The sequence below is a fragment of the Capsicum annuum genome, chromosome 3 (assembly GCF_002878395.1).
Source record: "Capsicum annuum cultivar UCD-10X-F1 chromosome 3, UCD10Xv1.1, whole genome shotgun sequence".
Classification (NCBI taxonomy): Eukaryota; Viridiplantae; Streptophyta; class Magnoliopsida; order Solanales; family Solanaceae; genus Capsicum; species Capsicum annuum.
The window spans coordinates 233,610,634-233,633,674 of NC_061113.1; the positions used below are offsets into that span (position 1 = coordinate 233,610,634).

General features: G+C 34.9%; 1 protein-coding gene across 1 annotated transcript; it reads right to left on the reverse strand.

Annotated features, from left to right (window-relative positions):
* Positions 1-12,354: 12,354 nt before the first annotated feature.
* LOC107862959 lies at positions 12,355-15,652 on the reverse strand. Its single transcript, XM_016708681.2, has 6 exons — positions 15,338-15,652; positions 14,432-14,650; positions 13,683-13,849; positions 13,362-13,443; positions 13,178-13,246; positions 12,355-12,735 (listed from the first exon to the last, which is right to left on the reverse strand). Exons 1-6 carry the CDS (start codon positions 15,464-15,466, stop codon positions 12,565-12,567), a joined length of 837 nt encoding a protein of 278 aa, XP_016564167.1. The 5' UTR covers positions 15,467-15,652; the 3' UTR covers positions 12,355-12,564.
* Between the last annotated feature and the right edge of the window lie 7,389 nt (positions 15,653-23,041).

Below are 23,041 nucleotides of genomic sequence, written 5' to 3' on the forward strand. Positions count from 1 at the left end.
ACGAACGAGTAATTGACTTCATCAATCGATGGAGACATCTAGCCTAAACTGTAAAGATAGGCTCAGCGAAGCTTCTGCGATAGAGATATGCATCCAAGGAATGTATTGGGGGATTCTCTACATCTTGCAAAGCATTAAGCCAAAATTCTTTGAAGAGTTAGCTACTTATACTCACGACATGGAGTTGAGCATGTCTTTTGCTGGAAAGAAAGGAGCGTCTATCCATGACCCTCGAAGGGGAAAGGATAAGCAAGAACTCAAGAGATGGGGTAAGTTAGTCCCCAAAAATGATAACAAAGAATCCATGAATATTGATGTGTCTCCTGTGAAAGTCACCATAAAGGTGAGCAAGAAGCAAAGTGTAAAGACGACTTCTGGAGCACGTCTAAATCAGAAAATGTTAAAGGAGATGCAAGAAAAGGAATATCCCTTCCTTGATTCTGATGTTGCTGAGATTTTTTATGAACTTCTTCAGCATAAGCTCATCGAACTCCCAGAGATGAAGCGTCCCAATGAAGCCGGAAGGACCAATGACCCTAATTATTGCAACTATCATAGGCTCATAAGTCACCCTCTGGAGAAATGCTTTGTCTTTAAATATAAAGTTATGCAACTGGTAAAAGAGAAGAAAATCTTCTTCGACAATGAGACAGCCAGTTCTCAGCAAATTTCTATCACTTTTGGCTTGCTCGACCTGGTTAAAATATGTGTCAAGGATCATAATGAGGAGATATTAGAGCCTGACAGGTCTTCAGTTGATAAAGACGATGATGAAGGTTGGACTCTAGTGGCTAGACGCAAATTCAAGAAGATGAGTCTGCGAAAGAAGACGTACGAGCAGCCTACCGGAAGAAAAGTGGCGAAGAAACTAAGAAAACAGAAGTTGGTTGCACTTCTAAAAAGGACAAGGGTGACGGAGCTTCACCGTTAGAAACCTCGGCATCCGGTAACTTTAGAGGAATTCTTATCAAGTTGGTTTCGCAATAAGACTGCCCAAGTTAACCTTGAAGCATCTTGTTTTAATACCGCCAAAGAGGGGGCAAAGGGTGAGAATCTACCCATGGAAGTTTCTTCATCTTCGAAAAGGTTGGCTGAAACTCTTGGCGAAGAGGCACATGTATGTGATACAAAAATCACATTCATAAATAACGATCTTCTGCTTGGTGAGACCCCACATAACTGTCCCTTTTACATGGTGGGTCAAATTTTAGGAAAGATGATCAATAAAATCTTGATAAATGAAGGATCTGGAGTCAATATCCTGCCTATCCGGACGATGAAGGAGCTTGGCATCGCTACTAGCGAACTGGATGAAAGTCGTATAATGATCCAAGGCTTCAACCAAGGGGCCAAAGGGCCATGAGATGTATCATGTTGGGGATTAGTATGGATGATTTTCAATCAAACCCATTGATGCATGTGATCGATGCCAAAACTTCATACAATGTATTGCTTGGTAGGCCTTGGGTGCACAAGAACAAAATTATCTCATCCTCTTACTATCAATGCTTGAAGTATCTCAAAAATGGAGTGGAAAGAATAATAGTCATCGATGACAAGCCATTCACTGAAGGTGAGTCACATTTTGCCGATGCAAAATTCTACTTAAAGAGTCATATTGTAGATGAGAAAAGGATTGAAGATGTCACCAAGAACAAGTGTGACGATCTTGCATCTAAGAAGGCCGCGGTGACTATCGAAAAATTCATCAACAAGAAGCCTTTCTTCACTTTAAATAAAGAAAGCGTCGCTCCTACGAAGAAGAAGGCAGCTCATGTTTTTTGCTACGTGCCAAAGGTAAAGAAAAAGGAAGATCACTCACCTGATGCCCAAGATAGTATGCTAAAGGGGAAAACTTTGCCTGTCAGGAAGATTGATGCAATAAATCAATCCTCAAGGCCACTTGGGGAATCTGTGGCTCAAAATCTGCCACTAGATATGGCACTCCCTATGAAGCGTACAAAAGAGGCTTTGATCCAAATGCATACAAGCTATTTGTAAAGGCTGGATACAATCCTAATGAGCCATCAAGGTTGGGAAAACTTTCATCGGAGGGTAAAATCAAGCAAGCAGGTGAAGGACTATGATACACGCAGCCACCTTCAATTTGCATCTCCATAAGAAGAGCAGTCAGTAATTACATCACCGTGGAAGAAGAATCCACTTCCGCTAACAAAAGACCCTCCGTATTTGATCGAATTAGAGAATCAAAAGCAAGAACTTCTGTGTTCAAAAGGTTGGGTCCTATAAATAAAAAGAAAAATAACAAAAATCAAAGAAGTCATCAAAGCACGATGATGCACTCTTCATTTAAAATCCAGAAGGATTTTCAAAGTTTGATTCCTTCTAGAATGAAGCGACAGACGGAACTGGTAGTTTCATGCAACGAGGTGTTAAAAGCAAAGATGCATACTGTGGTTTATACTAAGCAACGCGAAGAAGATGAAAAGAGTGTTGGCTCTTCATATCATGTTACGACCCAGAACGAGAAATATGTCTCATCTCAAATAAAAGTTGATGAACAGATAGAAGATGCCTCCTGGTGTTATCATATATCCGTCAATGACGATGATCCTCAAGAGGAGGAAGATGCTGGAGATGCTCCATCGCAACTTGAAGAAGGAGTAAAGACCACAATAGATCCCTTGAGGAAAGTTAATCTTGGAACTGACGAAGAACCAAGACCAACTTACTTGAGTGCATTTCTAGAAGTAGAGGAGGAAATCGCTTATATGGACCTACTCAAAGAATATATGAATGTCTTCGCCTGGCGCTATAAGGAAATGCCTGGCTTAGATCCAAAAGTAGCAGTCCATCAGTTGGCGGTCAGAATGATGCTCGTCCTGTTAAGCAAGCCCAAAGACGTTTTAGGCCAGAGTTGGTTCCATTAATTGAAAATAAAGTTAACAAACTTATTGTAGATGGCTTTATTCATGAAGTCAAATATCCTACGTGGATTTCAAGTATTGTTCCAGTAAGAAAGAAGAATGGCCACATTCAAGTTTGTGTCGACTTTCGAGACCTCAACAATGCCTGCCCTAAGGATGACTTTCCAATTCCCATAACAAAGTTGATGATTGATGCCACCATTGGTTATGCGGCAATGTCCTTTATGGATGGTTCATCCGGCTATAATCAAATCCGCATGGCACCAAAGGATGAAGAACTCACTGCATTTCGTACGCCCAAAGGTATTTGTTGCTATAAGGTGATGCCTTTTGGTTTGAAGAATGCTGGCGCCACTTATCAAAGGGCTATGCAGAACATCTTTGATGGCCTGCTCCATAAAAATGTTGAATGCTATGTAGATGATCTAGTGGTGAAGTCAAGAAAGAGATGCGACCACTTAAAATACTTAAGAATGGTATTCGAGTTGCTTCAAAGATATCAACTTAGGATGAATCCTTTGAAGTGTGCCTTTGGAGTTACTTCGGGAAAATTTCTTGGCTTCATTGTGTGACACCGAGGAATTGAAATTGATTAAGCTAAGGTTGATGCAATTTTGAAGATGCCCAAGCCTCAAGATATTCATTAGTTAAAAAGCCTTCAAGGATGGCTAGCATATTTAAAGAGGTTCATCTCAAACCTGGCTAGAAAATGTCAACCATTTAGTCATCTCATGAAGAAGGACACTACCTTCGAATGGGACCAAGCTTGTAGTAATGCCTTTGAGAGTATTAAATCATACTTAATGAAGCCACCAGTTCTTGCGGCACCCATACCTTAGAAATCATTGATACTCTACATCGCGGCACAAGAGAGGTCAGTTGGAGCACTACTAGCTCAAGAAAATAGTGAAGGCAAGGAAAACTCTCTTTACTATTTGAGCAGAATGATGACGCCGAATGAGCTAAAGTATTCTCCAATTGAAAAGTTATGTTTGACATTAGCCTTCTCGATTCAAAAGATGAAGCACTACTTTCAGGCTTATGTTGTTTGGCTTATCTCCAGGGCAAATCCCATTAAGTTTGTAATGTCTAAACCAGTCCTTAGTGATCGACTTGCAATATGGTACCTTCAACTTCAACAGTTTGAGATTGTGTATGTTCCCCAAAAGTCTGTAAAGGGACAAACATTGGCTGACTTTTGGCATACCACCCGATACCTGATGATTGGAAACTGAGCGATGAACTCTTGATGAAGAGTCAATGGTCATTGAAGCTAGACCCCCATGGAAGATGCACTTTGATGGTGCCACACATCAAGATGGAGCTGGTTCCGGTGTGGTGTTCGTCACTCCATAAGAAGAGGTCATCCCATACTTTTTTACCCTAATAAATTATTGCTCTAATAATGTTGCTGAATATCAAGCTTTAATACTTGGACTTGAGATGACAGTTGACATAAAACAACTGCAATTACGAGTCTTTGGTGACTCCCAATCGGTGATCAAGCAGCTTTTAGGAAGCTATAAAGTCAGAAAGCCTGAGCTACGACCATATCATGATTATGCACAAAAGTTAATGGGGTGGCTTAGAGGAGTAACCCTCTAACATATGCCAAGGAGAGAAAATAAGCAAGCTGATGCCCTAGCTGCTCTGGCCTCAACCCTGACTCTTCTAAATTAGACCCAAGTTATTGTCCGCTAAGAATGGGTAGTACCACCGTCAGATGAGGATGTGGAAAATAAAGTTGAATACCTCGTTGCCATGTCTGAAGCTGTAAAAGAAGATTGGCGACAACCTATCATTGATTACTTATGTTAAGGGATAATTCCAGAAAATCTAAGGAGAAAGATTGACATTCATCGTCGTTCACCTCGCTTTCTTTACTACAAAGACACATTGTATAGAAGATTATTTGAAGAAGTACTCTTACGGTGTTTGGGAGAGGAAGAAACATTTAAGCTTTGTAAGAAGCGCACTGGGAGTTTGTGGATCACATCAGTCTAGATCGAAGATCCATTTTCATATTAAAAGAATAAGATATTATTGGCAAACAATGGTTAAAGATTGCTTGGACTATGCTAGAAGATGCAAATCTTGCCAATTCCATGCAAATTTCATACATCAACCTCCAGAGGTACTACATCCAACTGTAACGTCTTGGCCATTCAATTCTTGGGGAATGGATGTTGTTGGTCCACTACCAAAGTCTTCTGGTGGACACTTATACATCTTGACCGCGATAGATTACTTCTCAAAATGGGCCGAAGTTGTTGCTCTCAAGGAAGTAAAGAAAGAAAATATTGTGAACTTCATCCGAGTAAATATCGTCTACTGCTTTGGAATCCCTCAATATATAATAATTGATAATGGAAAGCCGTTTGATAACAAACTGATGAATATGATTTGTGATCTCTTTGACTTCAAGCAGCGCAAGTCTTCTATGTACCATGCTGCCGCCAACGGTCTAGCTGAAGCCTTCAATAAGACTTTATACAACTTGTTGAAGAAAGTCGTCTCCAAATCCAAACGAGACTGGCATGAGCGAATGGAAGAAGCTTTATGGTCATATAGGACAACTTACCATACATCGGCGCACGTAACTCCATACATACTTGCTTTTGGAGTTGAAGCAGTCCTGCCACTTGAGCGTGAAATACCTTCTTTGAGACTGGCTATTCAAGAAGGGCTCATCGATGAAGAAAATGCTAAGTTGCGTCTTGCAGAGTTAGAAGCTTTTGATGAGAAGAGGCTGGAGGCTCAAAAAAATCTTGAATGCTATCAAACCCGGCTATCTCGTTCTTTCAACAAAAGGGTTCGTTTGAGGTGCTTCCAAGTTGGAGATCAAGTCCTTGCAGTAAGAAGGACCATTATTACTTCTCATAAGTCTGGGGAAAAATTCACCTCAAAGTAGGATGGACCATATGTCGTACAAGAGGCATATTCAAATGGTGCTTACAAGCTTGTCGATACAGATGGCGTGAGGGTTGACCCCATCAACTTCAAGTTCTTGAAGAAGTATTATCCTTAAAGGAAGATGACACTCCTTAAGGCACGAGTATAAACTGCATGTACACTCCTTAAGGCACGAGTATAAACTACATGTATACTCCTTAAGGCACGAGTATAAACTGTATGTCTACTCCTGACCCACAAGAGTATAAACTGTGAACGGCTCAAAAAAAATCATCAAATAAATGTCCTCTAGGTTGAAAACCTCGAAAGAGGCGGCCTAGGCAAAACTTAGGATACAATAAAAAAAATATTAAAAAAAAACACTCACCCAGAACTACGTTGTGACTTGATCCTCTTAATTGAGGTACGTAGGCCCTTGAAATTTTATTCTAAGTTCAGTTGAATGAGTGTAAAAAAAAATATGTTCCTGCAGTATCTACCATATGGATACCAAGTATGAGAATATTCTAATTCAATTTTGGACTCACTCCACGTATTAGTGGCTCAATAAGGGCAAACTCTAATGAAATATGAGCTTCATTTACATAAGATGAAGTCTCTAAAATCCCCAAATTTGGAAATTGAACCACTCAAAACGTCAAATTTGGGAGTGAAAGTTGACAAAATTTCCAAGTCTTCAAATCAAGGCCTCTAACAGGTTTATCCTTAAAAGGATCTCAAAATTTTCATGCCTTAAGGTGGACAAAATTTGTCCCTTTGCACCTTAAGCTGGCCTCTCGTGGGTTTATCCTTAAAAGGATCTCAAAAGTTCTATGCCTTAAGGTGGACAAAATTTATCCCTTTGCACCTTAATCTGGCCTCTCGTGGGTTTATCCTTAAAAAGATCTCAAAAGTTCCATTCCTTAAGGTGGACAAAATTTTTCCCTTTGCACTTTAAGCTGGCCTCTCGCTGGTTTATCCTTAAAAGGATCTCAAAAGTTCCGTGCCTTAAGGTGGACAAAATTTATCCCTTTGCACCTTAAGATGGCCTCTCACGGGTTTATCCTTAAAAGGATCTCAAAATTCTCATGCCTTAAGGTGGGCAAAATTTGTCCCTTTGCACCTTAAGCTGGCCTCTAACAGGTTTATCCTTAAAAGAATCTCAAAATTTTATGCCTTAAGGTGGACAAAATTTGTCCTTTTGCACCTTAAGTTGGCCTCTCACAGATTTATCCTTAAAAGGATATCGCAATTTCATGCCTTAAGGTGGACAAGATTTGTCCCTTTGCACTTTAAGCTGAACATTGAAAAGGGCCCATACTTAAAGAAAATCACTACACCATCTTCAAGTAAAATTGGTCGGACTGAAGGTGATGGAGGTGAAGTTAAACTCTCGCACCCTAAGACGATTGTTGCGTATTGCTATCTGTTTCAATTCTTCAAAAAAAAAAAAAGAAGAAACAAGAAAGAAAGCAAAAACACAAATAGAAAGGAGGTTACCTATCAAAGCATTGTGATCTTAAAATATCACCAACTTGGATTGAGACAAGATGCCTTGATGAGAATAAAGCCCTCAAAATCTGATTTGAGTCAATAAAAACGCCCTTTGGTGGTAATGGTCCCACATCAAGAAATAAATTATTTGGTGAGGCAATGCCAATCTGGAATCCTCTGTTGGACAGCATATAAGATGGACTTCAAAAAATTATCTAGAACAATAAAAAAGGTGTTAAAGTCCAAATTTTTGATATGTTATACATGAATGTTTCCGACATCTATAGGATCAAGCGGATCATAATTTCGATACTCTCACATTGAGATATAATTTTTTTGGTGATATTACGTAAATCTGAAACTGTTGATGCATCAAAACTCAATGTTGATTTCGGGATAACACCTGAAAATATTTTGATTGTATTAAATTATGAATTTTGGATATGTTATATATATTTGTGTCTAGTTTCACAAGAATCAAACGTCTTGTGATTTCATCCTTCCTACTTCAAGATATGAAAGTTTTAGTAAAGATGCGCAAATCTGAAATTTTCAGCATGATAAAATTCAGGACTAACTTCAAAAATTTATCAAGAATTATATTGAAGGATTTTAATTCTGAATTTCGAATATGTTGTAGATCTTGAAGTTTAATTTCTGGAACATCAAACGGATCATGATTCCAATATTACTACAATGAGATATGAATTTTCTACCACTTACATGCTGTGCTGAAAAAAGTGATGAAAATAAGAGAAAAGTAGGAGCAAAAGAAATTACCTCAATACTATTGATGACTTGGAAACCCCAAATTTGATATTAAAAAAGTGGAGTAACTACCTCCTTTTATAGAGTTGTAGGATGGATGTTTCCTTCTCCACTATAAATTCAGATTGGAGTAATTTTCATCTACAAATTCAAATTGGAGATTGTTTCCTTGCCCAATATAAATTCATATTGAAATAATTTTCATCTCCAAATTCAAATTGGAGATTGTTTTCTTCTCCAATATAAATTCAGATTGTAATAGCTTCCATCTCCAAATTCAAATTGGAGATTATTTCCTTCTCCAATATAAATTCAGATTGGAATAGCTTCCATCTCCAAATTCAAATTGGAGATTATTTTCTTCTCCCATACAAATTTAAATTGGAGGTTTTTTGCTTCTCCAATCTAAGTTCAAATTGGAAGATTTTTATTCCTGATTAAGTAAGGCGGCGAAAAAGTTTTCCAAAATCTGTTTGAAATTGGATATCATACCTCACCAATGGGTCTTAAGTATAGAGATTCATGGAAAAAAATGAGAGAGTTTTGAGAGGTAATATCAATATGGTTTGACTTTAATTTTTTGAATGAGGTATTCATAGGTATGGAAATCGTTGAAGCACGAAGGAAACATGCTTACATAATCATACTTCAAGGCTAGTCTCCAAAATAATAAATGTCTCGACAAGTCTTGAAGTAGGGGGCATTTGTGGGCGATACAATTTTATTAAATTTAAATCCGTACAAAATTCGGATTAGATTAAATTCAAAATATATTAGTCCCAAACAAATATTTCGAATTAATATAATTGAATTAATTATTTAAGTCCAAATAAGTATGGATTTAAATAAGACCCAATATTTATTGGGTTAGTCCATTAATTTGGGCTACAAATGATGAGTCCACTTTACTAAGCCCAAGATATTATCATATTCTAAAGGCCCAAATAAGCGTCACGTGTCAAATGATGTGGCATGCCAAGTCAAGTGAAGGAGCCAATAAGACCGTGTCACATGTCAAACTGATGCAACAAGCTCATGAAATAAAAGCCCATAAAAGGCGCCACATCACTTAAATCTGATTGGTTAAAGGAAGTCCATATTCATCATGACTCTTCCTTTCTACAACTATAAATAGGGGCTCATAATTCAGAAAAACTCCAGACCCCAGAACTCTAACAAGTAGCAAGAGAAAGCTCGTGGATCAAACGCCGCAATTTCTCTAAAAAGCTCAAACATTCAAATCAAGTTCATTAAAGTTCAAGATCAAGACCGCAGTATTCAAGAACAAGCTCAAAGGCTCTTGAATTCAAGCACAAGTCAATATCAAGTCCCTCAAGTCCATAAAATCAAATTCAAATTCAAAACTAAGCTTTAAGCCCTTGAAATCATATTCGAAAAGGCGAATCAGAGGATTCATAGAGATTGTAACACTCGCTTATTGAAATCAATAAAATCGATTGTTGCAATATTTTCTTGTCTCGAATTATTTCTTTTTCGGTCTCAAAACTTTATTGTCCAACAACGGTGTAGGTGATTTAAGTTAGGTCAGTTTTATTTTATTTTATTTCTAGTTTTTTCACTCTTTCAAAACAAATCAATGTTTGAGAATGTTTATTTCAAAGTTACTATTCCATGTCAATTTATGTGAACTATTTTTCTCATTAGTTCGTTTCAAAATGAACGATGCTTTCAACTTTTCAAATGACAAATTTAATATTAAAAAAATTTAAAAATATTTTGATACAATTGACATATATTTAATTTAGTAACACAAGATTTAAAAGTATTTTTTACTTCATTAGTATAAAATAAAAAAGTAAAAATGTGTTTGAATAAGCCGCATCAATTTTTTTTTTTTAATATATGAAAAATGCATAAATTTTTATGACATATTTATTCAAACAAAAGTCCAAAAGACACATTTTGATTGAGTGTACAGTTTTTTTGTTTTATTGGTTTGTATTCTTAACAGATTATAAAGGAAGTTGTCGTATTTAATTTTATTTTTGTATGAGTCAATCTTTTTTTCATTTAAAATTTTAAGAAAGTAGCGTAACAATTTTTTTTGTTAGTTGTAGTAGATTTAAAATAAAATATTACTATATTAAAAAGGATTTAATTTAAATATTTAAAAATAATAACTACTAACTAATTATTACCTAACTTAACTAAATTATCCTAAAAAGTAACACATGGCCTAATTATAGGCTACCACTTGACAACATCTTAAGCAAGACTTTCTTGCTATTTAGTATACTACAATATACGGTAGATAGAAGATAATATAAATTGTATATCTAAACGATATAAAATTTTATACAATAAAATATCAATAAGGTTTATATTAATAATAAAATAATTAGTTGACGTTGCTCTTGATGCACAAAGTGTAAAACTTTATAATAAACATATACTATCTTTTATTTAGCAGACACCTCTTCGTCGACGTATCTGCTTCTTTTGAAATTTTACTGTATTACCCTTAAATAATTATTATATATCATTTATATATTTAAAAATTAATAATATTTAATAAAAAAAGTAAAATAGACAATTATAACATATCTGATTCAGCTGTTTCAATTGTAATTTTACTATATCACCCCCTAATTAATTATTATAAGTCATTTAAGTATTAAAAAATTTAAAATATTTAATAAAAAATAAAATAAAATGATAAAGTAATTCTTGATGTTTTAAATTACTTGACATCTTATACTAGGTCCATTTAAATTCTTTTCATAAATATTTTTTATAGCAATTTTGCTATATCACTTCTAATTAGTTATTATGAGTTATTTAATACATGTCTGATTCACCACATCATGATATTTGGTTGGATCTTTTGTATTAGAAAATTAATCAGGTTTAATAGAAAAAGTAAATTAGACATTTATAACATATCTGTTTCAATTGTTTCAATCGTAATTTTATTATATCACACTTAATTAATTATTATCTCATATAAGTATCAAAAATTTGATAATGTTAAATAAAAAGAAAAAATAGACACAAATTAACTCTTTTTGTTTTAAATTAACTTGACATCTTATATGAGACACACTTACATAAATATTTTTTGTAGCAATTCTGCTATATCACTTCTAATTAATTATTATGAGTCATTTGAGACTTGTCTGTTTCGCTACTTCAATCCTGATATATGATTGACTTTCAAAATTAGCTCAGTCTCACTTAAATTAGAATAAAAGAAAAAGTATTATAAATCACAATAATTAAAAATTTAAACTATTTTAAAAATATAATTAGCTATCAATGCTACAAAAATTCAAACGAGAAGAGTAACGTATATTATTTGAAAATTACATAAACATTACTAGTATAAATATGATAGATGGCAAAGGCTTGGGGATGATGTCCAAGTCTGCTAGTTTTAAGTTTTCTGATTGTAAAGTTTTTTTGGAGTCAGGAGAAATAATTAATTCAATTTTTTTTTTTTCATAACTTCATCTTCAATTCTAATTTTTATGAATTTCCAAAGAAGTAAAAAAGTATATTTGGAATCTACTCATCTAGTGAAAACAGTGCCTCTCCAATCTTCATGATGGAGTTCACTAAAGTTGAAATGATTTGTATTCGTGTTGCTATTCAGAAAATGTCTTTTTCATTATTACATTCTTTTTCGTATAATCATCATTCATACGCTATATTTACTAATCCAATTGGTTCATATAATACTAAGTTAGGCCGAATTGATTGTTGTTAATATATTTACGTAAATTTAGTCCGAATTGATTGTTGTTAATATATTTACATAAATTTAGTATCTTCTATTCAGATTTTTATAAATTATTAAAAATAGAGATCATAATATAATAAAAAGTCATAAACATTAAATCATGAATTTATCATTATATTATTTCTTGACAATAGTTTTTGTTGCAGTGATAAAATAAGACATGAACCGTGATAATTAAGGAGAGATTATATGATTGTGGCATTGTCATAATCCTCTTATTATTATGGAATTTATATGCATTCCCGTTATTGGTTTGATTAAATCATTGCGCTTAAAGGGAGATACAATACACATATAAATTATAATCTTATAACCCCACGTTTTTTAAGTTGAATATTAGTTCATGTATATCGTCATTAATTCAATGCAAGAACCAAAATGAATACTGTTTCCTCTTTTTTCTAATTTCCCAAAAAAATCATTTTGTTTAGAATTAAAACAATATCAATGCATTGAGTAACAAATAAAAGAGAATGGATGTGACAATTTTGCCTTATGAACTCGCTGTCGTAAGATACGTTGTATCGGCCTCTGATCATAGTATGACGATGATTAAAAAGAATATATATGCTTTGATTATATATAAAAGAAAATTAACAAGTTTTCTCTTACATCATTGATTTGGATACTCTACCTCCTTTTAAAAAAATACACACTTGAGCTTCATTTCAATGTGTATTTATAAGCACAAGCATATTATAGTAGTCTTTTAAGCAACATTTTTTAAGGTATAAGGAAAGTTTACAACTCAAAAGAGAGATCCTATTGAAGACCATAAACTAGTAATGCTCCAACACCACCAATACCAGCAATGAGACCTATAATGACACCAATGGGGGGCAATCCACCTCCAATTGCTTTCCCAGTGTTAACATCATATCTTGCAAATCTCTTCTTTGGTGCTCTGCATTGTGGGCATGCATAGTCCTCCGGCTGCATCCAACAAACACAACACAAGTTGTTAAGTTATTGGTCAATGCACGTAAATAACCGCTAAATGATGAAGGAGGTAGGGGTACAAAGACAACTTGGAGGTTATCCTAGAAGCAGTCACCCTTGTAATTGCATATGCAAAAAGAGGGTGTTGTGTGCTTGGTGGATCTAGTAAGGTGGTGAGTAAAAGCTAAACCTAGTGCACCCCGGAACAGATGGGACCATTACTTTGTTTAATTTGCAAAAGAGTGTGGTAGTTGTCTCACTGACACCATCGTCTTGAGGAAGAGTTATAGACAGGAAGACCTAATTCTATGTCAATACGACATGGATCAAACAAGTATGCCGATCTTCTGAAGTTGTCCAACAAGTTTCTGAAGCCTAAAAAGGAGATTATAAGCTTTGTATTGAAATACAGCTAAAGCAAAGTAGAGAAACTTGCCTGTTCATCAAAAGGCTTCGGCAAGGTGTATATGTAACCACAGTCGAGGCAAATGTGTGTTGCTCTGGCCTGAGGATAGTGAACTATAGATGATTAGGCAAAGAAACAAGTATAAAAAGATCCAACACGAAGCTAATACAAAGTAGATGTGAACATTTCAAACGATGCACAGATCAATACTAGCCTTTTGAGCATCAGTCAGTTTCCTTCCAAATTGAGGAGGAGCTGGACGCTTGGGCAGTCTTTTAACATCTACATCGGCACCTCTGCATCAAAATATCAACCAATTGAAATATGTTAGACTCACATCTTTTGCAATTAAAGACGTCATTAATCACATTTAGCTATCAATCTTCTGTCATGGCTAGATTTTGTAATTAGGAAGCAATGTCTTATTTCATAAGAAAGTCCAGGAGTACCTTTACAGATTATGATTAATACCGTCATTGTTTTAAAGGTCAATCTTCACGAGAACAAAGTCATTAAAAATGTTTCGCTTGCTAACCTGCTAACGACAAAGTAGATAGAATCAGGCTTAGCCTGGATGGCAGTTTTCGTAAATCCAAGCTTATCAGCTGGCCATAGTTCGTCACCAAAGAAGCTACTCGTGTAGACTACCTGATCACCAACCTTTAGCCCTGCCCTTGCAGCATTACCACCATTATCTACACCCTAATTCATTCAAAACATAAAAACAAAAAAAGCTCTTGACATCAACAATTCTTTGTGAATCAGGCAGCTTTTCCTTCCTAATAGTCAATGACAAGTAACTTCGTACACAGTTTCAATTGATACACGTGTAAAAGTTCTACACTTTCAGGATACAAGTGCCACTAATCGATCTAAATCAAGCATACTCAGGAATTCTAATAAGGGGATTCAAAAAGAGTTCTAACAAGGGGACTCAAGAAGATGCAAAAATTCCACACTGGGATTTGAAGTTGCAACTTTGGACCCTTTTAGGCCTAGACGAGAATCATTTCTTATGTAAAAGGGATTCAAGAATTTATACATAAGCAGGAAACTTAGTTTGTATCTTATTTGTAAAGTGCAAATCTTAGATGAAGAGGATTCAATTGAACCCCTTGTGCACCTAGCCCCGCCCATATTATCTACAATATGGTTCGAACAAAGAAACAGTCTGGTTAACAACATTTTAAAACTCATTTACTAGTACATTACTTGCGAGAAATTCTCTAATAAGTGGAACGATATAAAGTGACATGATGGAAGGGATAGCAACAGATTACTGACCGTAATGACAACTCCGCCACCTTGCTTTGGACCTAAGGTGAGTCCCAGTGGCTTATCAACTTCAACTTCGATATTCTTTGCAGCAGCAGCTTTACGTGCAGTAATCTCAAGGCGTCTACTTCCACCATCGATAACATTCCTCTTGCTCTCAGCTCCTAAGAAAGATTTCGAAACACCCCTTTTTGCCTCTTGTAGTGATAGCCCCTGAAAACTAGTTTTCTGTCCAGCACAAGAGGAAACAAAATATTGACAAAAGAATCACACACACCATTGAAAATCCAAAAAGAGCTTTACACTATGTTGCTCGGACTCTTCAATAATGTCATTGGGTGCATGTCGGATCCTTCAAAAGTAGTGCATTTTTGAAGGATCCAACACGGGTGTGGCCACATTTTTGGAGAGTCCAAGCAACTTAGGTCACTTTTACATGTTTGGCAGAAATCAAGCCCACACACAAGGACGTGTATTGAGACAGAACATACTTAAACATGTCAATATAGCACCTTTATGTCCCTTAGTTCAAGTTAAATTTTGATTCTAGTCATTGGAATATCTGACTAAACACATTTAATTGAAATGTATACTTTTGATGCCTTTTCTAGTGAATATTCACAAATTTACCAGAATTGTTAACCGCTCCATTGCTTAATTACTCGTGTTACGCTAAACTTGTGTTGTTACTTCATATTTAGCGGCAATGTAATTCTAAAACAATTCAAATACAACTTCCTACATAAATAAACTACATACACTTCAAATAATTAAAAGTTCAATGTGTTTAGTCAAACACAACTAGGACCAAAATCAGAATTCACCAATAATAAATGGACTAAAAATGCTAAGATCGCTAATTAAATGAGATGATCAAACACTTCAACAACGGGAACACGGACATGTGAATTATACCTGGCATGGAGTGGTGGTGGATGATTTGAGGAGTGTAATGGAGGCACTAGATTTGGTGATGCTGAGGTTTCTTGAATAAGAAACAGAACAAGAAGAGGAGGCAGCACCAGCAACCACAGCAGATGACATGATTTTTGGTACGTCCAAATGTTTCAGTTAGCTAAGGGGGGAAAATAGTGGTTGTTTTTTTGGATGTGGTGTGTCAGCAATGTGGTAACAAATTAAAGGTTATTTATGTGGACAGGATGGTAGCACAAGATAACAATCCAGTGGCAGATAGCTTGGTCTTACAAGTGAGCCACACGCCCCACTTCATTGCGCACACTATTTATTTTTAAGAAATAAAAAGGGGAGAAAGGTACAAATATACCCCGAGCTTTGATAAATGGTATAAATATATTCTCCGTTATATTTTGAACACAAATATACCCTTACTGTTAATGAAAAGGTACAAATATACCCTTATCACTAACGGCGGGACACATGTCACGATCGTATTCCTCCATTAGTGATAAGGGTATATTTGTACCATTTATCAAAGTTCGAGAATATATTTGTACCTTTTCCATTTTTATAATTTATTTTCTCCATTCCATATTCGGATCATTTTATGTCATACATTTTTCTTTTCATTCCATCCGAAAATGAAATGTCACCTTACTAATAATTAGAAAAAAAAATTAGTAACTTTAAAATTCCTCTTTTACCTTTATTGCAATGATTTACAACCACACAAATATTCAAAAATTATTTTGGACCACAAATTTTAAGTCTTTTTTTTAAAAGTATTATGTCAAGTTAAATGTTGTCATAAAAGATGGAGTGGGGAGAATCACAAAATATTAGTAAAATTTATTTTAAGTTAAAAGTTTTTGTTTTAAAAAATGAAAATCTTAATAATCCAAAAAACATTACAAGTCTTAGGACCTCAAGATTACGATTTACAAGAATGTCTACGCAACACCGATTGTGTCCTCATAAAATGGAGTACAATACTATTGTAACAATAGTGTCATTTGGCCTATTCTTGATTGATTTAGATTACTCCCACCGTCTCAAATTATCCGTCCTAAATTTTTTAATTTAATTTTTTATTTTACTTATTTTTTTAATTAATTAAGAAGAGATAATTTTATTTTTTTCATATTTTACCCTTTGTATTAGTTTTTTTTTTCAAATTAAAATTTAAATATTATTTAATAGAGGTATTATGATAAATTAGCTATGTTATTAATTTTTTTTTAATTAATGTATCATTTTAATTTGAAACGGAAGAAGTATATCATAACGCCAATAATGATTGAAATATATATTGATAACTATAGATAACTGATCAATTAATGATTCTTTGTCCAAGCATAAAGGTAGTACTACTTTTTCGTCATTCGAACAAGTTCACTATTTTGCTCAAATACATCAAGGGTTAATCTCACTAAGAAATGACCAAATAATTTTTATTTATTTTTTTAATGTGTAGCTGCCTGATTTTGAAAAAGATGCAAGGAGAATAGGTAATATGTCTCAGAATTTTTACAACCAAAAAATCTGAATATTTTAGTGAGTCAAACATTACATTACTCCTTGGACTAAACAACTAACTATTTCAGAAATGGTAATATGTCTCAGAATTTTTACAACCAAAAAATCTGAATATTTTAGTGAGTCAAACATTACATTACTCCTTGGACTAAACAACTAACTATTTCAGAAATTATTTTTGGTGCAGTTCTCCAAGATGGCATCAGTGTTTTTGTTATGCCCGATGATTAGTAAGATTAGAATAAGGTAGGTGCCAAGCCATTTATTAAACATGTAAAATGGGCCGGTTTGACCCGGTCCAAACTGGCCCGCCGTAACAACCCGGTCACTCCACGGGCGGTAGGATTTCGGGTCTCGACTAGTTTATTTTTTTTGGGTCTGGTTAATCCAGTCCGGACCAAATTCGATCCAGGCCAGTCGATTAACTGGCCCGATAAGATTTTTTTTAAAAAAAAAAATTGACTGTTTAGGCCATTATAGCCGTTGGGCCCAACGGCTATATACCCTTTTTAATTTAAAAAAATTCAATTAAAACATTTTTTTAAACCCCAAAAAATTTCTATAAATACCATACACTTTAAAATTATTTTCCACACAATTTTCATTCTCTCAAACCTCATTCTCTCTCAAATCTCAATTCTCAAAATTCAATTATTCTATATATTTCATAACGTCCTCAATTTAATTTTTTAATTTTGCGATTACAAAGTATGAGTGGAGGTTTCTAAAGTCGCAACCTTCAGATACTTTCAAAATTTGGTATTGTCGTTCCATCTCTTACTTTTAATTTTTAATTAATGTATTAATTGTTGAATATTTAATTTTATTATATTTGTGTATTTTGAATTTTTTTAGTTTGATTTCTATTATGGATAAATTAAGAAGTCTTGCCACTAAAAGTGTAAAAAAAATTTATCCTGAAAGTGGTAGTGGTAGTAAAAAGCGAATTACTGACGGTAGAGGTAGTTTAAGTAGTAGATATACCTGTGTGCCTCCGCCTCCGGTACCGCTTAGTCAACCTTTTGAGGAAGAAGTAGGTGTAGGTGCTCATGATATGGATTATTTAGAAGCTCAGGAAAATTACGATATAGAAGAAGAAGATGAAGTAGATGCGGTTGATTTAGATGAAGATGATGAAAATATTGGTGAGACATCCGTAGTAGAAAATGTTAATATTAGATCTGAATCAGTTAATTGTCCTCCCCGTCTCTCAAGAGCTCATAAAACAACTAGTATTGCATAACAATTTTTTATATGTATATCAGATACTAAAGTGCAATGCAATATTTGTCAACAAATATATAAGCATAAAAGAGGAGGCAAGTAAGGGGGTACGGGTACGTTAATGAGACATATAAGTAATAATCACAAAAGAGAGTTATTTATTGCAAAAGATGGTCAGGATATTGGTGGGCCAACACAAACTAGAATGGATCCAACAACCGGTCAGGTAATTAAGACGTATAATAAATTGAGGGACCGGAAAGAAATAGCAAAAATGATAGTTCTGGGTTGTTTGCCTTTTAGTTTTCCTTCTTCTGATGCTTTTATTTATCATATTCAAGCAATTTATAATCATATGTTTAATGGTATTCCTAGAAATACTTGTCGGACAGATATTTTTAAACTTCATTCACAATATTATATTTATTTATCTACATTGTTAAAAAATATTCAATGTAGAATGACTTTAACTTTTGATCTTGGTCGTGCTGTTAATAAAAATGATTATTTAACCATTACTTGTCACTGGATATATAGTAATTTTGCTATGCAAAAACATATTCTAACTTTTTTGTATGATGAAGATCGTAAACATACTGGAGATTTTATTGTTAATTCGATTGGTAAAGTTGCAGAATTTTATAGTATTGAAACTAAAGTCTTATGTATTGTTTTTTATAATGCTTCTAACAACAAGACTGCTTTTACAAAGTTAAAAGTTAAACTATCTCCGCCGTTACCTGAAATATTTCATGTTAAAGTGTTATTCATATATATAATTTAATTGCAAGAGATGGTCTTAAGTTTTTTTAGCTTTATATTGAAAAAAATTTGGCTTGCTGTTGGTTTTATTCAAGAAAATAATCAAAGAAAAAGAATTAGAGAATTTAAATTTAAATGTGAACAAAATGGACTTGCGCCGATATTGATACCTGAAGAATGTGATACTAGATGGAATGCTACGTATGATTTTTTAAAAACTTGTCATAAATATAGAGTTCCTATTACACTAACTTTTAACCAACATTGTGGTTCATTTGCTGATTCGGCTGAATGTATGCTACATGATTCTAATTGGGCTGTAATTGATGATCTTGTTAAGTTTTTGGAAATTATATAGCCACGGTTGAATTTTTCGATGCTTATTATCGTACTGTTTGTAATATTTTCGCATATATAGCCGATATTTCTGGTTTGCTAAAACAATATAAGAATAAAGAAGGTTACAGAGAAGTTGTTGGTGCTATATTTGCTAAATTTTAAAAAAAAATTGATTCTCCCCTATTTACTTGGTTGGTGCTATGCTAAATCCGTGTATGAAATATACTACTATGTGCCACTTTAGTACTCTTATTTATTCTAACTTAGAGATAAATACTAACAATGATTCTGATACTGGAGAACAAGAACAACCAGATTTGTGGACAGCTATGAGTGATGCGAACGCTTACATAGATAAATTATATAACCATTATACTAATTTACTTGATTTAGTTGTACCGATAAATATAACTCCAACTGTCGCTCCTCATCCTCCCGAGGAGCCATTGTAACGCCCCGAATCTGGTACCCAGAATGCTACATGGTGCCCATGACCCCGAAGGACCACAAGCTAACCCATGACTGATATCTGTAAACTGAGCACTAAATAATAGTAATAATATCGTAAATGCGGAAACATGAACTGAAAGGTCATAATGTTCAATACTAGTACATAACTGAAAAGTATGGTATAACAATACCAAACAACTGAGATAATTGTCTGAACATACTGTTCGAAAGATGAGGACTCACTGCTAACTCTGATCGTTGAACTGGGATGCTAATGGTTCTCTAGAACTAGTGCTTCTAAATCTATGGTATAAGACACCATAGCGCAAATGTGTCAGTACTTTGAATGTACTGGTATGCAAGTGAGGTAGGCTGAATGCAATGGATTCATATGCATGAACAATACAAACTGACTGACTAACATGAATGTGAGAATACATGCATGCATACGTAACTGTAACTGAGATCATGATAGGACTGAATACTGAGTTCTGACTACTAAGTCTACTGACATTGACATCTGAGTCACTGATGAGTGAGAAACTGATACTGTATTACTGAATACTGAGGGACTTATACTATGTTACTGATACATGGATAATTGTGTCTGACAGTTCTGATTATGAAGAACTGGTCTGGTGACTGTATCTACAGTCCTGAAGCTGAATGCTAATAACATAAGTTCTGATAACTGATATAAATGATAACATGAGTGACTGTATCTGACAAGTCCTGAACCTGATGGAACTAGCTGAGTTTCATACTGTATCTGAGTAACTGAATCTGAGATCAGTCCTATCTAGCGGGTGATCTCTACATCTGATGATATTGATACTAATGGACCATAGTTGAGATCAGTCCTGTCTGGTGGGTGATCCCGGGGTCTATTTATAATGATAAGGATTGACTGTATCTGACAGTCCTAAATCTATACTACTGAGCTGAATTGACTGTATCTGACAGTCCTGATTCTGTAACTGAAACTGTGGGATGTATTCATCTAACCGACATGCCCCATACTAAGCTAACTAGGGTCCAACCTGTAACCCCAGTTGGAAGGGTGTCAGTACCACGCCACTGGTAAAAACAACTGCTGTGGGTTCAGTCCTTATCAAGCGGGTGACCCATGGATCAGTCCTATACATTTAAATGTGCTAACAGTTGATCCCTGAGTATGTCAGTCCTATCTAACGGGTGACATCTCGTACCTATATTTGCTACGTAGTTATGGAACTTAGGGATTTCTTCTAGGAATCTCAGTCCCATCTAGCGGGTGAGTTCCCATCTCTAGGCTCGCTCGGTGCTGAATCTTACTCCCATCTGAAAGACATTGAACTGAATAACTAAACTGAAGTGATTATCTGAACTGAGCTGATACTAATGATATTATTTAGCAGAGCTAAAACTGAGTTTACTGAGTTCCGTTGACTAACGCAACGTACTGAGTTCTGAGGACTGACTGAGAGTACTGAAGTTACTGAGATTACTAAGAATACTGCGGTTACTGAGATTACTAAGATTACTGAGTAGGGCTGATCTAATGGATACTAAATTTACGGAGATTTCCTGAGTCATGAGACTGACTAAATTCTACTGATCATGGCTTGACTGAGATTATCGTGAAAACCTGACATGGCTCTAGGCACACAGCTAAATTGTCAAGTACAAGTACCCCCAAGACTTGATGAAAAGAAACTGACATAGCATGACTTACGTGAATACATGACCAATAACATAATTCATAATTCATATATTGAAGCACTTCATCAAACATGTGATATACATAAACTTGTACAAACATGGAGATTTCATAATATCATGCTAGTTGGGCACTTTTCCTTCATATCGGTATTTAATCAAACACATGATAGGCATAATATATGTAAACACCATTATACAAAAATTACACATCATGATTCAACATCTAATTTCATCATCCTAGGGTTTAATCGTAGGTTCACATGAATATACATCTATACAAATCAATTCCACATAACATTAATCACCCAACATGGATTTGAATTCAATTAATCATTCTCAACATAAACAAAATAAACCCAACATGAAGTTCATAAAGAAAATCTAAAATCTTGACCTTACAAAAGAGATTCTTGGGCTTCATGGACGAAAGGAGTCCATGAATGAACACTATGCATACCTGGGAAATGATTTCTTGAAGATTGATGGTCAAACCTTCTTGAATTTGAATCCCAAATAGAAACCCTAGCTTGTTCTTGAGAGAAACCAGTATATTTTGGGTGAAGAATGACTAAATCACGTGTTATTGGGTATATATAGGGGTGAAAAATTGACCCTTTTAACCCTGGACGCATCTTTAATTTTTGAGAAAATTTCTCGATTTTCATCCTTGGCGCGACGTGCCACTATCGTGCCAAGTCACTGGAAAGTGACAAATGGGAAATTACACGGTGGCGCGATGCGGAGCTATCGCGTTGCCACCTTGTCTGCGACCTAGAAGTTTGGAGCGACGCACCACTATCGCGGAGCAACACTGGAAATTGATAATTTTCATTTGAGCTATCTCCGCGACGCGCTGAAGGCTCAGGTGATACACTGTCTCACTAAAAAGGCTCTAACTCTTCACCCGGGTGTCGGATTTGAGCGAATTTGGTATCGATGAAAATCTTATTGAATTTTCCATATGACAAAAAGTGAAAATCTTGAAAATACCACATGTATAAAAGTGGATTCATATTTGAAACAAGTCTTTAACATTTCTGGGATGAATTTAAGCTAGGTAGAAGTTCGGGGTATTACAACCACCATCTTCTAAAAGGTCGCCATATAGTGGTTTTCCTGATTACTTTTATGATTTAAATTGTTGGAATAGTGTTGAGGCGGGAACTTACACAACAACTTATCGGGAAGAGCTTAAGTATTATCTTCGAATGCTGCTAGAGGATCGCATGCATACGACAAATCAACGCGTTGGATTGGTGTAAGAATAATAAAACCCAATATCCTGTTCTTTCAAGATTAGCTAGAGATATATTGAATGTTCCAATGTCAACCGTTGCATCGGAGAATGCTTTTAGTCAGGGGCGACAACAGCTTGGGAACAACCAACACTCATTGGGAAGCAATGTTATGAATGTTTAGTTTGCCTTAGAGATTGGATTAGAGCGGAACGAAGAATTCAAGGAATGGAGGTGGAACCGAAAGACGAACAGAAACTTGAAGAAATTATGACTTCAAGGGAGAACTTAGCAGAATCAAGTCTAATGCATGATTTTCCCCCCATTGATTTTGACTATCCTATGCAAGTTTCCATTAATATTAACATGGATGAGTTGAAAAAAATGATGCATTCATGTACATTATAAATTTTGAATCATTTTGCAATCAATAAAATATAACATTCATTCACTC

Bases quoted from the DNA above. Each gene is read 5' to 3' on its own strand.
- LOC107862959 (XM_016708681.2), bottom strand. From the start codon at position 15,466: ATGTCATCTGCTGTGGTTGCTGGTGCTGCCTCCTCTTCTTGTTCTGTT. The intron at 13,444-13,682 runs GTTAGCAAGCGA...ATTTTGATGCAG, and splicing joins ATCTACTTTGTCGTTAGCAG to AGGTGCCGATGTAGATGTTA. The intron at 12,736-13,177 runs GCAAGTTTCTCT...TGTTGGATGCAG, and splicing joins CGAAGCCTTTTGATGAACAG to CCGGAGGACTATGCATGCCC.